This window comes from Passer montanus, unplaced genomic scaffold (assembly GCF_014805655.1).
Source record: "Passer montanus isolate IOZ18808 unplaced genomic scaffold, ASM1480565v1 scaffold9, whole genome shotgun sequence".
Taxonomy (NCBI): Eukaryota; Metazoa; Chordata; class Aves; order Passeriformes; family Passeridae; genus Passer; species Passer montanus.
In genome coordinates, this window is record NW_024374367.1 from 895,197 (window position 1) to 912,787 (window position 17,591).

General features: G+C 39.0%; 1 protein-coding gene across 12 annotated transcripts in view; it reads right to left on the reverse strand.

Annotated features, from left to right (window-relative positions):
* Positions 1–17,591, reverse strand: part of DOCK3 (dedicator of cytokinesis 3) — a 187,856-nt gene that overhangs the window by 120,273 nt on the left and 49,992 nt on the right. For all 12 annotated transcript variants that reach the window (XM_039734182.1, XM_039734176.1, XM_039734181.1 and 9 more), the window contains exon 6: positions 6,578–6,726. In XM_039734182.1, coding sequence (XP_039590116.1) covers positions 6,578–6,726 — 149 coding nt within the window. The remainder of the gene's footprint in view (positions 1–6,577; positions 6,727–17,591) is intronic.

Consider the following 17,591-nt stretch of genomic DNA (forward strand, 5'->3'; position numbering starts at 1 on the left):
ATTCTTTTTTTGCATCTTTGCCTAAGCAAAGAAGGTTTTCCTTATTTATATCCCTAAACCATCCCAGCTTCAAAATACAGCTGCGCCCTGTTCAATTGCCCTGGCAGCACTGCATGGTCATTGAAACCCCCTACTGACCAATGGAATTTCCATGTTCTCAGTTCTTTGCTCAAATCAATTATATTTGCAATGGAAAAAAGGGAGCAGCTTTCCTTCTTCAACGCAGTTTCATGTCAAATACCAAATTCTAAATCTAAAACTACATTGTGAAAGTCATGGTTTCACAGTTTGTTTTGATTAAACCTATCAAACACAAGTTATCTGTGGCCCAGGACCAGTATCTGAAAACTGCAGCTGCAATGATGAAAATGACTGCATCTATTTACCAAATGAAAAATATTAAAATAAGGACACACTAGGTAATCCTTACCTGCAGCTGCCAGTTGAGCCTACTTATCCCACAGAAAGTAAAAAAAATATATTAAAAAATGTTAAAATCAGTCAGAGATCACTGCAAAGGGTTGGGGTTTTTTTTTTCCAAATGTTAATGCTTATCAAATTCATTCACAGAAGCTTTCCTGAATGTGAGTATCTAAACAACCTCCAAAACACCATGCCATTCCCATGTGTGCACCCCTAAAGCACATTGATGAAGGATTTCCCCTCAGCACACAGATATGAACAGATTATTCCCTAGTAACACTATCAAAGCCATTGTGTGTGCACTGCAGTTCCAGGACAGTCACAGAGCTCTATTAACGTTCCCCAGGAAAACCTGGCCAAGCCAATCCCGAACTGACGAGGTTCTCTTCACATCATTTCAGCTCTCTGGAGAGCTGGGCTGAAGCAGTGCCTGCACTCATTACTCAGAACATGACAAAAGTATTATCTTCTGCTTAATAATGTTCAACACAACTGCAGCAGCATTCCTGTGAAACTTATCTAATACCCTATTTTTAGTTAAATCCCTTAACACCGTGGATTTTCAGCCCAGAAGATTCTCATTCTCTAATACTATGTTAATCCTGCACAACACTTGCTCCCAGCAAATAAGGGTGTCTTGGCTGGAGCACAAACATGCAGCCATTTACTGGGCAGGTGGAAGTTCAGGTTTGTACACTCAATTTGTAGCAATTATAATTTTGCCTGTGAAGGACTGACAACATAATGCTTGAGATGGCAATGACAGGCAGTGGCCCACTTTCCCTCTCTATTATCAAACACTGGGGGAACAGAAGAGCCCCAGCTGCCAGGCAGTATTTCTCCAAAACAGAGCATGCATAAAAATTACATAATGTGCTGGTTTGTTTATTTGACAGTTCCTGTCTCACAATACTTTCTTTTACAAGCAAATTCTTGTGCTCTTTTATTCTGCCTTCACACTGAACTGCCCTTCAAAAGTATTTCCCAAGTATACCTACAAAATATCCCCAAGCCTATCAATTACCTCTTGATTGCATCTGTTTGGGATACCTCCAGCTGGCATGTCTTCCTCATCTACATAAAAGCCTTCACTATTTTCCTTTCTTTGGGGGATAAAAATTTTAAAAATCCACCACCTAAAATCTCTAGATAATTTTCTCTCTAGTAATATGAAATCAAGCCAACTGACAACTGGCTTTTTAATAGTGAAAGGGATGAGCACACAGCTCAAATTTACCTGGGGTTCTAGTAAAAAATCAGCTTGGGTTTAATGGTCATTCTGAGGAATAGTCCTAGTTTCTAGTATCTTCACTTATTTACAACACAAACATGACAGCATTTAGAATTTATAAAACCACAAGTCAGCACAACTCTTCCTAAAAGAACAACCTTGAAGAAATATGTCATTTGATGTAAAAAAAACCAACCAACCAAACAAAAAACCAAAAAACTTTCAAATGCAAACTCAGTCTTGAAGAACAAATTGGGAGAGATCATCACATCTCTGGAGAGTGCAAGATCTCATCCCCTTTGCTCCAAAAATATCCACTTTACCTCAACCTTTTCAGCTTTAATTTTGCAGCCACCACTTTTATTTTATTCCTACTCTTAGTATATCAAAGCCTCACTTAATATAATTTGTATTTCTCTCACACAAATAAAGATGGTGAAGGGAAGGAAAATGATGCTAGCAGTGATTCACATCAACTATGTACAGACTTTAAAATAGACTTTGAAGCAAATACAATACAGAAGTCCACAGAAAATTAAATACATGAAAAAACCATGTTTGTCAAAATGAGACTGCTAATACAAACCAATAGTTTTCTTTAACAGAATTAAGTTATACAAAAAACTGCAGGGGCTGCAATCTACAAAGAAGTTAGTAAAGTACTGATGTAATGCTACACAGAAAATTATTTCTTAAAATGAGGATGATGAGATGAAGGTAAATAATTTTAGTTAGGAACTGATAAAAGGGAATTGGAGCAAATACTTCTGAGCGTGGCAGTATCAGACTACAGAGAGGTTTTTCAGGTTTTCCTCAAAGACTGACTTTCAGTAAAGTTCCTTACACCTTTAATCCCAATCATTGCTCCAAGCATATTCAGGAGAGGGAAAGATGCTGCACATTCAGACAGAAATGGCAGCTGCTCTTCCTGCAGTTCTTAAAGGCATTTCTTCAAGGTTGTTTAAGCTGGTCACTCCTATTTTGATCTCCTTCGATGTAATGACAGCTACTGTAATAAAACTGCCTTTAAATCTACAAACAGGTATCATCTGTACTTTTAGGTCTTATCTCCAGATGCATTTTACTAACTTTAAGGTAATTGTTACAACACTACCAAAAAGTGACTCTTATTCCTTTCATGTCAAGAAAATATGACAAGAGGATAAATCAGTCCAAGCGCCAAAATAATCTAAAAGTGCGAGCACTGAAATTTAGGACTTTTTAAAATTCAAGACTGTGCTGACTTGACCAGATCACACAATTCCTGCCCTCCACAGTTGTGGATGGCAGTAGTTGGTAGGTACTAATCAGCTGCTACAGGCTTTCCAATTTCAATTCTGAGGCAGGAGAAAAACCACGACCTTAAAAGTGTGTTTCATTTTCTTTGTATGACAGTGTAAAAGATTTATTGCTAATATTTTGCCCTTTGTTTTCTTTTTAAACACTCATTTTTATCTTCTGGCTACCTGTGGATCTTTCTGTGAATTTATGGCAACTATTTGGAAAATTTCTTTTAATGCCATGATTTTAATAACATTTTATGGGAAAAAAGAATAACCTTTGACTATAAAGTAATATAAGCCTACAAACTCATCTTGTTTATGCCTTTTATCTGTCAAAAATATCAAGCTATTGGTGGCTCCCCCTCCTTACTCTGTTTCTGACCCAAAACATAGAATATATATTCCACATTTATAGGGAAGGAAGTGTCTTCCCTGAGTATGCAAGGAGACCTGGATGCTTTCTGGTAGTCTCCTGACAGATGCTGCATTAATCTGAAAGAATCAGTCCTGAAGATCAGGTGAGATGACCTCTGATTTTCAAGTTGAATTACTTTGAAGAAAGCTTCATCTGCCTTTCTGGCACACAAGGTATTGCACATACTGCTGCAATTAGCTTTTGGCACTGAAGCAGAAGCAGAGGATTCACATTTCAAATAGAAGCTCTGTCAGGCAGATTCCTTCATCTGTTTTTGATGCAAAAGTCTCCACAATGAAACAGCTCTTCATCAGCAAAAAAGCTGCATTCTGGTTTCCCATTCTAAGCAACAGTAAAAGTTGAAAGACTTATCCATTCATGCAGAAGCAAAAACCTAAACAAAAATTTCAAAATCAAGTATCTATTTTATTTGAAATATGATAGAAAATGAGATGAAGAACTGAAGATTCAACTTTATAATGTGACTTAAATGAGATGATAAATAGCAGACTTCAGCTTTATAACGTTTGTTTCAAGCTTTACAACTTTTTCCTTGTTATTCACAGACCATTGGACACTTCCAATAACATTTCAGACTTCCATAGATCAATATTATGGCCAATTGTATCACGGGGAAGCATTGCTAGAAAGCAGAAGTATTTCCAATATTCTGTATAAAACCCAGCAAGATAAGCAGGAAAGGAAACAGCAGATAAGATTTTGGCTGTGCAAAAATTCACAGAGATGCTTAAAAGTGCAAGTCTAAAACCAGCAAGGTGCTCATCTGAAGGTACCAAATTCTCATGGGGAAACACATAAACTTCTGTGGCAGCAATATCAGCCCTGCACGTGTACAAACCTAAGCTACCCAGGGTAAGTGGAACAAGGAAGAAAGCAGGAATGAATGAATGAAAAAAAGGATGAGTCCAGGATCTTTTGTACAGGGGACTAAGAATGTGTGAGCAACAGAAAATGGAATGGCTATAGGAAGGGGCAATAAGTATTGTGTTAGAAAAATGATTAGCAACAATACAGGGGTTTAGCAGCAACTACTGTAAAATAATATTCCCACATTTAAATAGGCCAAACTACAGAGCAAAACTTCTTAGTATTTACAGCAAGCACAGAAAACTAAGCAAATAGAAGGTTTGAAAACAGTCTAAATGAGCTCTTTCACAGAAAAAAAAAAAATCTGCAGCTATTCATTCAAGGAGGGTATCTGTCCCTTGATTTCCACCAGCTCCTACCAGGACACAAGGGATGACTTCCACAGCCCCTGCCAGGGTGTATTTAAGCGAAAACTGTACCAGTTGAACAAAGTGAAAAATACCAGTAATTGGTGATAACAAGTAGTATGAGTTTCTTGTTTGCATCACTCCTTCCCAAATAATACAATTCATTGATGATCAAGGTCAGGATAAAAAGAGTCTCTCACTAAATAAGCAAACATGTTACATATTGAATGTGTGAGATTACTGTTTCCTGAAAGCTGCTTGGCAATGGAATATCTCCTGTTACATTGCACTGTCTTGAGTAATTACAGCCCTGCTCAAACTGCAGGGAACTCAATCTTCTCAGACAACATTAATGCATATTAATAACAAATGCTTTTCATTTCTTTTATTTGCAAATCTCAAGTATGACAGAACAGCAATTAACACTATTATAATACTTGAGAAAGGACAGTACTATGTGAATATGTCTATGAAAGTCATTAGTATTTTTAGCAGATTAACACAGGAGGTCATAAGTTTTGTGATAAACCTCAGAGAGGGGGGAATAGAAGAAAGTGGCAGAACTCTTCCAGAAATTCTGGGGAAAAGAGTAATATTGCAGACACACACCTGAAGCTCCACACATTTAGATTTAAATACTGCATGTATCTCTGATATCATGCATCTCTTTCTCTAGGGAGTTCAATACTTGTAGTAAGAAACAGAATTTTTTTTCCTAAACAAGCATCCTGAGTAGATTAATATAATCCTGAAGATATTTATGGACTTCACTGCGGCTGCTCCATAACTGTCATGCATTAGATTTACCTTTAAAGTTCAAATTACATTCCTATTTAATGGCTTTACATCAGAAATGGTCTATAGGCACCTCATGGAACAACCTATTCTCTTCACTGCTGTATTGCTCTCTGCTCTCCTCATCTTTTTTTTCCTCAGAGCATTTTTGCAGCTTCCTTTTGCTAATTTGATCCAAAAACTCTGAGCAAAACCAGGCAGGCGTAATGCTCAAAAACAGTCTCTTGGTTGCTATTTACTCTACTGGGAATAAGAATGGGAAATGTCTGTAATTCTGCACTGCAGAAAGACTTGATGCAATCTATTGGTTTATGTCCTTCAGAGCTTTCTTTCAACAAGAGATAAAGAAGTGCAGCAAAGGGGCTGCTAAACCTTCATCAGGGTGCTCAGGTATGTCCCTCAGAGGGGATTTTGAGGTAGGTGACCAAAGAACGGACTCAAACAAAGATACCTTAATGAAAAACACCAGGATTTTCTCCTTAGCTGTCAATTTACAGGACTCCTCCCCACTCCCACATGCTCATTAGCACTAATCCCACTCCCAGTGGGAAACTCTGTTTGTCTGAGAGTGTCATGTGCATCCTGCACAACTTACCTGTCTGATCCACATCCCAGGACACACAAGTCTGGCCAAGGGCTGTTTTTTTTTTTTAATGGCAATTAACTATCATTTCTGTGTGAATGAATTGCAGCTGTCTTTGCCTTTAAAAGAACCTCTCCACAAAACCACCATGGAGCTGACCAAGGAAACTAAACCTCTGAGAAGCATCGTGATACAAAAAGTCTAAATATTGCAGCCTCAGCTCCCGTGTCCCTGGTGTACTGTGAGATTCTCTACTTTTTGCACCAACCATTATAATACTTTCTGAATGGCAGAAAAATGTATTTTAAGTACCTCTGAACACATCCTCCCAGGCCTAATATTCTCTAGGTTGATACCAAGTAAGTGAAGTGACCTAAACCTTTTATAAGTGCTGGGAGCCCTTGGAAACGCCTACTGGTAAACAGCTCATTTCACACCAAGAGCAAAACCCCCTGTAGAAGGCAATAAATTCAGGAAAAAGTTATACTTGATTTTCAAATAATCCCAAGTTTTCCCTGAGCACAAATACCATTGGAAAGAAAACGCTGAGTAGGGTTTTTTGTTACTAACAGTTACTTGAGAAGAATGAGAAGAAACAGGACCAGTACTTACTCATTGCCCCAGTCCAGCCTCACTGTGAGGTGTCTCTTGACCTCTCGCACCTGATCCTGTGTCAGGTGCCCCGAGAGCAGCTGCCTGCGGAGGTCAATGAGCTCATTCATCACATGCCGCAGCTTGTAGAAAAGATCTACCTTATGTTTCTGCAAAGGCACAGTTTTGGGAGGAGGAGGAGGGGGAGAGAAAGAGGCAAGGAGGGGGAAAAAAGCAGAAGAAAGAAAGAGAAGGGGAGAGAATAAGTGTGGAGAGAAAAAGAAATAGGCAAGGAGGGGGAAAAAAGCAGAAGAAAGAAAGAGAAGGGGAGAGAATAAGTGTGGAAAGAGAAAGTGTGAGAAAGAGAGAGAGAGAAAAAGAGAGATTAATAAGTTACCCAATTTTCATTTAATTACCCTAGAGGAACATCAATCCAGTTTTTGTGAGCCTTAAAATATTTACATCAAAAAGTAGTGTTAACTGATACAATTCATAATAAGTAACTTCTTATTCCTGTGGTTTAGGCTCAATCTGCTAAGAGGCCCATTTTCTGATGGAACCTAATGCTAAATGAGAGGATTCATTAGGCACAGCAGGAATCGCTTATTCCAATCATACAGTAAATGTAAAATTTTAGATTTAAAGTGATAGAGGTGAAAAAGTTTACTTCTGTCAGCAGCTAACTGAATGGCTCTGAGCAGGCAGCAACAATGAGTCACCACAACAAAAAAGTGTTTTAAAATTATTTGTGATATCCCAGCTTCTAAAGTTCAGCCAGGTATGAGGGGGCAGGGTGTGTGAAAATTCATTACCTGGCACTCTAAAAAAGGACTAAAGCAATTAATAATAAAATCCACCAGGAAAACCACTTTGAAAGCTAAAAATTTCCGTAGATAATATAAACCCCCCCACATCATCACCATCAGTAAGGACAAATAAACAGAAAATTCCCCCAAAAACTTCCACAACTAACACTGTAATCCTTTCCAAAAGAACTGGTATTAACCAGTTATGGAAAAAAACCCTCTTCACCAAAACCAAATCCATTCCAACCAGACAGAAGTGGAAATACTTTTTTTCCCCTGCAGGAAATCATCCTTTGTGAATTCCCCAAAAAGGAAAGTTTGAGGCCAACAACCAAGGCCACCCATAAGAGAAGATAAAATAAGGACATTTGTCCATTTGTCTCTGTTCTGGGCCAGGACTGTGTGTCCAGGGGGCTTGTCTCCATCCAGTCAGTCTCCAGTACTGCATAAAACAGCCAATGTGCCACAAAAGAGGAGCCCAAGAAGGAAAAGAAGATCTCCTGATGCAGCTGGGTGCTGTTATTTGAACAGCTGAGCTCCATTCCCAGTGCTTTGCAAGGGCTGAAGTGTTTGAATCTCACTTGGGAAACACCCAGTGGAAGGACTGACATGGAGCCTGGATCAGCTGGCCCTGCCTCCATCACGTCTCTGCTTGTTCATGAGTGGGTTATAAAAGCCCTCTAAATACAGACACCTGCATCTACCAAGATTACTTCTGACAGAGGAACATCCACAAAGAGAAACATAAGTGTTTTCTGTTGCAACACATTATTAGAACAAGTGTTTTTCAGTTGTTTACCAAAAATAGCTGAGATGAGATGAAAAAAGAACTTCCACCTACTTGAGTTTGTTTTCCTATAAGACCACTAGATGTGCATGACTTAGGAAAACAGACATCAATGCAATCCATTATGATAAGCATTTTTAAAATTTCTCTGAACCTGATTACACATCTGTTTTGCTGAAGCAGGTTAAGCACAGATGGCATCATCAGTTGTTCCTATCAAACAATTTTGAGATGAAAAGATGCACAATCTTTCAACTCTGCATCAATACTGGTTCTGGTCCCACTTGAAATAAAGAAAAACAGACCTAACAGAAAGACATAAATTTCTGGGGCTGAAAAAATGTATGCAAGGAAGATAATTGTGCATAGCTGATAAGCTTAAAATGACTCAATTTTGTTTAGGTTTTATTACTAAATGTGGTCAAAAGTAAATCTTATATAAGCTGATAATGACAGTAGGTATGGGAAACATCCAATTTTATGGTGTGGAAATTGTCCATTTTTATATGCTATTTATGTGAACAATAAAAGGTTGTCACTTTTTAAAACACAAGATGAAAACAATTGAGTTGGTAGTATCAAAATAGCAATTTAGGTATATTTTAATAATAAAATAGTTGGGAATTAAATTATCATGAGAATCAGGTCCCAAACCATCATATTCAGACTTGCCAGGTAAACCTGCTAAGAGGGACACTTTCTTACTCCTATGATGATGGTTTCAAGGTTACCAAAGCAGTCAGGTTTAGAACACCATGCTGGGTAAATTATAGTAGGTTCTATGGTTATATTTAAACAGTCATTTTATACAAGCCAAGGAGTATCAGAAATACTTACTTTAAATACAAATAAAGGAGAATTACAGAACATAAGTGTTTCACCTGCTTTAAACTGAATGCACAAGTACTGAGAGAGAGCTAAACATAGGGTGTCCTTACAGTGAATCCAAGGTCCAGGGCATGGAAGGGAAGAAGAGAAAGTGAAAGCCAACAGAGCCTGTGGCTGTGAGCTCAGGGAAACTCTTATGAAGAACCACATATGCAAGATCCATGATAGTGAAGGAAAACACTCATGAGAGAGAAAGGAGAGCTAGAACAGAGTTGAAAGTGGCTTAATTCCAGGCTTGCAGGCAGAAGGGAGTTTGAAGCAGTCAAAAATAGTTTCTAACATGCCTCCTCTACAGGAGCCCAGGGACTAATGAGCTTCACATGGGAGAGAAGGAAGGCGATACACAAGTGTTAATGACTTCTCTTTCAAGATGAAAAAAAAAAATCTTCAAAATTCAATACTAAGCTAAGTTACTTAGGATTCCTACCCCGTGTAAAAAACCTGTATAAGAGATGGCCCCAGACACCACATTTAAGAAATAACCCCCTCTGCCCCCCCCAAATTTTAAGTATGAAAATCCCTCCATTTTAGAGTAGCACCATAAATAGACCTGAAACTTCATCATCTTGTTAGTAGTTAAATAAAAGATGTGCAAGTTAGTCTGATGTGCAAGCATTCATTCTGTTTCACAGTTAATTTGCATACAATCTCTAACCTCTAATTTTTTCAGCTGGCTTTATCACAAGCTCCCAAGCAAAGAACACCTTATCAGTCCATCCAGAATGACCGGCTGTGTGTATTTATAAACATATTTGGCAAATCTGGAATATAAAAGTAAGTATTTCTGCAGAAATTTTATGGTAATAATTAAAATGAGTCACAAACAAAGAACCTGGATGGCTTTAATGAATTGCGACTCTCACAAGCAGCACAAGTCCTCTAACACATCTTGTTGCCTCATTTTACTATCCCCAGACACAAAAAAATACATGCTGTGTTTCTTTGATCTGTTATAACTAACAAGTCATGCTTATCAATGTTTGGATCATCTTCAGATGTGCAGCTATGCATCAAAAAGTGGAATTCTGGCAGTACTTTTTTTCTTTTAAGGACTCCGCATTAACTCTGGAGGTCAAAAGCCAAAAGATGGGTTTGGTGTGGAGCTTCCCCCACCTGGCCCCTCTCCCACAGGCCAGGGCAGGAGGAGGAAATGACAATATCTGTGGGCTGAAATAAAGACAGGGGGCTCACTCACCAACCACCATCCCAGCACAACAGAACTCCCTTGGGGAATTTATTTATTGCCATTCCAATGGAGTTGGGTGGGGAGATACGAAGACACAAAGAACCCTTGTTATCAAGCACTCCCTTCCCAAGCCCAGCATTTTTTCCCTTTACTCCCAACTCCTCCATCCTTCACAGAATCACTTCCTCCCGACCATGTCAGGAGAATGGAGGGGTCAGTCCATGGCAGCTCCTCCTGGTTCTCCCTCCCCCTCCCAGTTTTCCCCTGTCCAGGGTGGGTTCTGCCTGCACCGATCCCAGTGTGGATCCCAGCTCCATTGCCTGTTCCCCCTGCTCAGCTGCAGTGTGTGGGGCTGTTTCTCCCCTTTCCCCCTCATCTCCCTGCCCCACAGCTGCTGTCCCAGAGCCCCCCAGCGGGGCTGAGCCCTGTGCAGGCAGCTGGGATCGGCCTCTCCCCTCACACCACGGCCAGCCCCACACCCGGCACGGGGGCTGGGGATCCCACAGCCCAGCCGGGCCAGGAGCCCCAGCACAGCCCAGCACAGGCCCCGCTTCCCTGGGCTCCCTCAGGGGGCTTGTGAAACACCACGGCTGCCTCTGTCATCTTCTCTAAATAAATACCACATCATATGAAAACACATAACAGATTGGTATATTACAGCAGATGACCTATTTATAGGCACTTTGTTACCATGACTTCATTTACCACCACTGTAAAGTCAGGATTTTGCCTCTCTCAAGAGCAGTCCCTTAAGACATCTCCTATAAAACTGCCTTAAGCTGTAATGAGGGAGAAGGGCACAAAAAATTTTCCTTATAAAAGCAAGTGAGTAGCTTTTCCCAGGTTCCTTGTTATGGATTTTGGTATCTACATTAGATATTAAAGCCTGCAAGCACCATCAGCACATGAAAGGAAATACTAAAGCTAGAAGCAACACAACAATCCTGCCTTTCTTCTCAGTTTTGTCAGGATGATTTTAATTAAGCTGATTACTTTATATTAAAACTCTGTTGGAATTTGAAGATCTTGGCAATATTTATAGTTTAGTCTTACACAAAATCTGTAATATTATTACCATGCAAACCATAAACTTCACCTATCAAGTCAGAGAGTATTTATCAAGTGCCTGATGATCAATAAAGGTCAAACTACAGGTCAATACAAAGTTGTCTCAAAAACAGGAAAGAGCTAAAAGTTTGTGGGGGAGATGTGGACAGTACACAGGTGTCCTGACTGGCACCCACAGAAAAAGCAATTTGAGAGCACAATTAATACTTGCACATATTCATCAGTTCTCCATATGTGCCTAGACAGCTGGTCCTCTTGGATTACAGAACTAAAATGGACTTTAAAAACTATTAAAAAAATACAAACAACAAATAAGTGAAAACAACATCAAGCAAGAATAAAGTAAAACTTCTCACAATTAAAACTACAAACTCCATTTACTAAGGGTTGAGGTAGAATCCTGGGGTTTTCACAAGAGGCTGGGTGTGAGCTCACCCCTCTCTGACAGGACACCATTAAACACTGAGAGTCACTGGATCATAGAATTGTTAAGGTTGGAACAGGCCTCTATAATTGTCAAGTCCAATAAACAACATAAGTCTTCCAAATCAAGTAACAGACTGAGAAAGGCATCTCAGTTTAGGTTTATTTCCATTCTTCTATTCTGAAAGTCTCTATTAGTTCTTAATTTATTAATAAGGATGCATTATCATGAGTTGTACTTATTTTGTCTGATGAATATTCATAGCTTTCAGCTTCAAACAGAAATTATTTACTCCAATAAAAATCTATCTAAATTGATTCTCTACTGTATTCACTGAGGGCATTTCAATTTACAGTTTGTAATAAAGCCCAGTAAACCAGAGGGACAGAAAAAATAAGTTCTTCAGACTTTTGCCACTGAAAATGAATAAAATGTCTTAAAATACTGACATGTGACAAGGGAAGAACTTAAGCAGTAAAAAGAATGATGTAACATCAATAAAAAAGCAAAAGCAGAGAATAACCGGCAAAACAAAGCCTGTACAAGACAGAGATGTTGCTACAAGCCTTTCCTTTATATTAGATCAAATAACCTGCCTGAATTACCATATATCATACTTCAATAGTAATTTTTTTCTAGATCTACTATGTCCTCATGCTTCTTCCAAATAGCTCAAAAGCTGAAAGATATATTGAATTTATATTAGTAACTTCACAAAAAGGTTCCTTGCACTCTTGGCAACAATCCAAGAAGAAACCAACAATTCTGGCTCTCCCTGAGCTGCAAAATAAAACTAAATTCTCAGAAGAATGCAGCCTGTGATATGAAGCCCTAAATCACAGAGAAGCTGACTGGATACAGGCACCTCACAGCAGCAGTGTATATGCAAACTTCTCACCCCTCCTTATTCCCCCCATTTCTCCTAAATGTATTAGAAATTCCATTTGTGCAGCGCTTGTGCTGGCCTCCCTCTCTCCTGAGGAGCATTTAATATGCTTTACCAGAAACCTTGTGCAGCAAAGCAACAACTGGATTGCCTCCAAAATAATTTCAGAACTCCATTGGATTGGATTGCACATTTTAAAAAAATTAAATTAATTCAAATTCTTTACGATAAACCAAAACCAACAATGGTTTGTTCTGCTCCAAAGTCCAAATGGTGTATTTAAATCAAAGCTATCTGCCAACACATCCAAAAACCTGGTGATATCTTTTATCTGCTGCAAACCAGACAAACACCCTCCAGCCTTTCACAGCTTTAAACCCCTTGCAGAGGGGAGCTCAGGTAGCACTGCAGCAACAGAAGCACTTCAGGAACAGCAGGACACAGGAGGACAATCCCCACACTGTCAGCAAAGCTCTTTTGCCTTGAAAAAGCTGATCTCTTCCTCAGATCTCCTATGAGGGAGACAGTGGGTAATATTTAAACCTGTTGTCACAATGCTCTCTATTTAACAAATCAACCCATCTCAGTTCAGAGCTCTCCACAGACTATTATGGACAAAAATGTTTTTACAAAGGGTTAGTCCCAATCTATTGCTCTTCTTCAAGAAGAAAAATGTTCTCCTATTTATTTGTATCACCTCACAGACCTTAAATGATTAACTCACACTAATGTGCAATTCAGAGCCTATTTTTATTTATAGTAACTCAGTATAGTACAAACAACTACTCCACTCCAAACATCAATTATGCCACATGTAAATAGCTCTGAGTACAAGTTATTACACTCCCTGGCAGTCAAGATGTGCATCTTGACTCTCATATCTCCTCCTTATTTACAGCTTCAGATGCCTGAGTTGTCTAATACAGCAACTTGGGACAAGTACAAGATGACAACATTTAACAGCTACAGAAACAAGTTAAAACAAATCTAAGACAATTCTGATGTCTGACATTTCCTACTATCACTATTCATATGCTGTTGCTACTCGTAAACATCATCATCAGGAAATGCACCTTGGCCAGCATGAGACAGATATTCTGGGGTTAATTTGTGTTGTTTTAGCTTTTTTGGTTAACAGAAAAAATAGGATGCAAAGAAGAGAGACTGGTGTTCTCCAGGAAAAAAAATATAAGGGGCTCTGTGGAATACTTACTGTGAGAAGAGGAAAAATTTGGTTGAAGAAATACCCCAAAGCTGCCCTCTGTCTAAAGCCCTGCCCTATCCTGGCTGCCACTGCTGACAGCTGAGGGCTGCAGAAAACCCTACCTAACAAGATTGTGGCACAGCCTGCAGCTTACCATTGCTTTGCTGAGATTGAATTGAGTTCCTCAAGCTTTAGGAGTGACAGCAACATTAACCTCATTTTCTAACATCAGCATAAACTTTTAACAAAGCCTATGGAAATGGAATTGAAGGGGATAAACTTAGAGGTTTAATTCTTCATTTTGGTAATACTGCAAAACAAGTGACATTAACACCCCTTTTCAATCCATATTACATTTATTGAATTCAGCTCCAAATCCTTTGGATATTAAATGTACTTGTTTTTATGTTGTAAGAACATCTTGTTCTAGACATTCTTAAATGTAAGAATGTACAATTTAGGATAAAATTCCATTCTGAGGAAAAAACATATGCATGCAAGGCTTTTGCTATTTAATTAAGGATGATTTCCCCCAGTCTTGAATGTCTCCATCATGACACAGATGTGTTAGGACACAACATGAAGGCAACACATTCTGCTTTATCATATTTCCTCAGAAGTATGACTAACAAGACTAGCTAAGTTAGCCTTCTGAAACACAACACACCAAGGAAAGACCCCAAGAACAAGAGGTGGCTTCTTTTTCCCACTGTGATCTTTTTTTAGGTTGTTATCCTGCTTTTTGTCCTGCTCCCTCCTCCCCTCAGGATCCTGAGCTCTTCCACCTCAAGATCACTGCTGCTAAGGACACCTTTGACCTCCACATCCCCAAACTGTCCTCCTGTTTGTAAACACGAGGTCCCAGCAGTGAAGGAGCTTTAATAAGCACAACTAGAATTGGTACCAAATGTTCCCTGCTCACATCATCACCTTCCATTTTCCTCATACACTTGTGCCTCCTATTTACATTAAAACCACAGCCATAATGGACCTCTCCTTTCCAAAACACATTTGCTGAATCATGTGGGATCTTCCAGAGGGAGAACTGATGGTCCTGAAATACAGCAAAGGTATTTCTTCTGCCATCACAAGTTCTGGTCCTACAAAGCTTGGAATATTGGTACATGTGGCTGGAAGAGGAGCACTCCTACCTTCCTGCTGGGATCTCAGCACAGCCACCCAAAATGCCTGCTGCTGGAAGCACTGAGTGCCAGCAGACCCCACTTATCCTGATGGACTGGAAAAGGGGAAGCTGTGTGACCTTCACCTGACAAAGAGCTAAACCTGGAGCACTTGAGGAACATGCTGCATTCAACACTGACTGATGCTATTCACCTGTAAGACAAGCAACAAGCAAAAACATTCTGCTCTAAGAGAAACTGCAACAGTATTGGATAAGTGTGGATGCCTCTATATTTTACACTTTCAGAAGACTTCACTATCATTTAAATGCAAAAGAAATGAAGAAGAAAGCTTCCCACCCATAACTAAATGGTTACATTCTTTTGCAAATACAACATATTCCTCCACAAAAATCAGTATTTTAAGGTTGTTTCCTGCATGACAGAATTATATTACCTTTTACATCAGGTTTAAAGTAGAGTTAAATACTTTTGTTTACACTTTGAATAAACATGACATATTTATTGAAGTGGTCTTAATAAATAATTAACATTCAAACTAATTGATAATAGTCATGCTAAGTTAGAACTTGCATGATAAATATCTTTGAAGAAATTCAAACTGATTACAGTGTATTACAAGTTCTGTCAGATAAATAGTTTCCCTTTAGCAGTGCCTTACTGTGCCAAATTTTCAAGCTGAAAAATACTTTTTCCCTTAAGCATTTCCACTGCATTTAAATCAAACATCTGCTCTTCTAATGCTATTTACATTCTTAACAGGGAACTTCACATCCTGTGGGGTTCAAGGATACAACCTGATACTTTCACCCTTTTCCCAGCTCCTCTCACAAAGTATCCCACAGGGCACAAAATTAATATTCTCCTTCACATATTGGAGGGCTCTAGAAGGAGTATTACTGCTTTGGACCTGACAAACAGCAATTTTTCAGAGAAAAAAAGCTCAAAAGAAGTCGCAGAATCTGTAGGACTGGGTCAGTACGAGTCATCTTGAACATTTTTAACAATTCTTTGTCAGGGTCCCTGAAGGTCATACAACACAAGTTCATTATGTTAGAGAAGATTTTGCCAAAAGCCACTTTAAAGCAGCATTAGGGGTACTTAAAACACTAAGAAAGAAAACCACAAGCAAAACACACCCCATTATTCCCACAAAATACAGAACATAGACCATTATTTGCAAACTGGTTTGATTAGTGCATTTTGTAATTAATGATCCTGGGCATGGTGCCACCATTTGTCTTCCAACACTTCTGTGAATCCCTAAAGAAAATTGCTGACTGGATTTCAGTGGTTTTCCAGCTAAACTGTCTAATGGAAATTCAAACCAGTAAAGGCATTTCAACTATGCCTCTCATAGACAGGTTCCAGTAATTTGCAGTTCTCTAAAAGAGACAATTTCAGCTTCAGAGCAACAGTTCTAAGAAAAAAAGTCTTTGGGTTTGCAAAGTCTGAGATCATTGTCCAGCAGAAGAAAAATCCTTCACAAGGGAATCAGTAGCACATTTACCCAGCAGTTTCAATGGAGATTGATCTATGTCTACTGCTCCACACAGATGTTTAGTACAATTCTAATCCTTCCTGGAAGCCCTAATTTTGTCTCTATAAAAGAGATATATAAAATAATAACTTGGCAGAGTTCAAAAACAGTACAACTATTTTCTAAGATTAAGACCAAGATGCACTGAAATTATGTACATCTTACTTGTAAGCTCAGGATTTTTTGGAAGGGAAGGTGATCACTCAAATTGTTTTCTAACTTAAAAAATATACAATTTCAGAATAGTCTGTTTCTGTTGTGCATTATGATGCAGTTTTTTCTGCTCAAACACCAGAAACAAAACATAAAATTGTGAGAATATGAAAATCAAAATTCCCTTACACATGAGGACGTTCTCATTACTGAAGTAATGATTCTTTATGGCTCCTTGAGCTATTTCAGTATATGCAAACTCCTGTTGATTTATCAACAGTTTTAACAGTAATGCTCAATGGTGGCTCAGACACATTTTGTGCCTCCCACCATTATAAAAAAAAGAGAGAGAAAATAAATGCAGGAGCCACAGCTCATTTCTGCAAAACATCTCTGAATGTTCCTAATTTGGAGCATGACAGGAGGAGAAATGAGGTGCAGAATAAAGGGATACACACACTTGAACCAGCAGCTGTCCTCTCCCTTGTTCAAGTCTGGATTTTAGTGTTTATACATAATGAACAAAAGGTTTCTAAAGAGGAAGATCCACAGAATACCAGCTGTGGCAATGACCAGCACCATTTTCCTACAGCCTTGATCTCAGAGGGGTTATGGACACAAAATGTGTGAGAGCAGGAATATTTGGGAAGCCAGGACAGACAGTTGTGAGCCTTGCAGACCGTGGTGGCTGTGCTCAGGGGCAGAGATCCCCATGTTTTAGGGATGGTGCCCCCACAGAACAAATAACAAATGGAATTACACAGTTTGATCTACCCAGATACTCCGTGAGAGGAGAGTTTGGGTTTCAGAACAGCCAGAAATGTTGTCAGGAAGAGCCAGATCCATCAAAGTAAGATTTATATAAACAAGTCATTTCTTCTGCAGCTCCGCACATGGCCTCAGGAAAAATACTGGGAAAATAATAACTGATTCAAATGCAAGCTAAGCTAC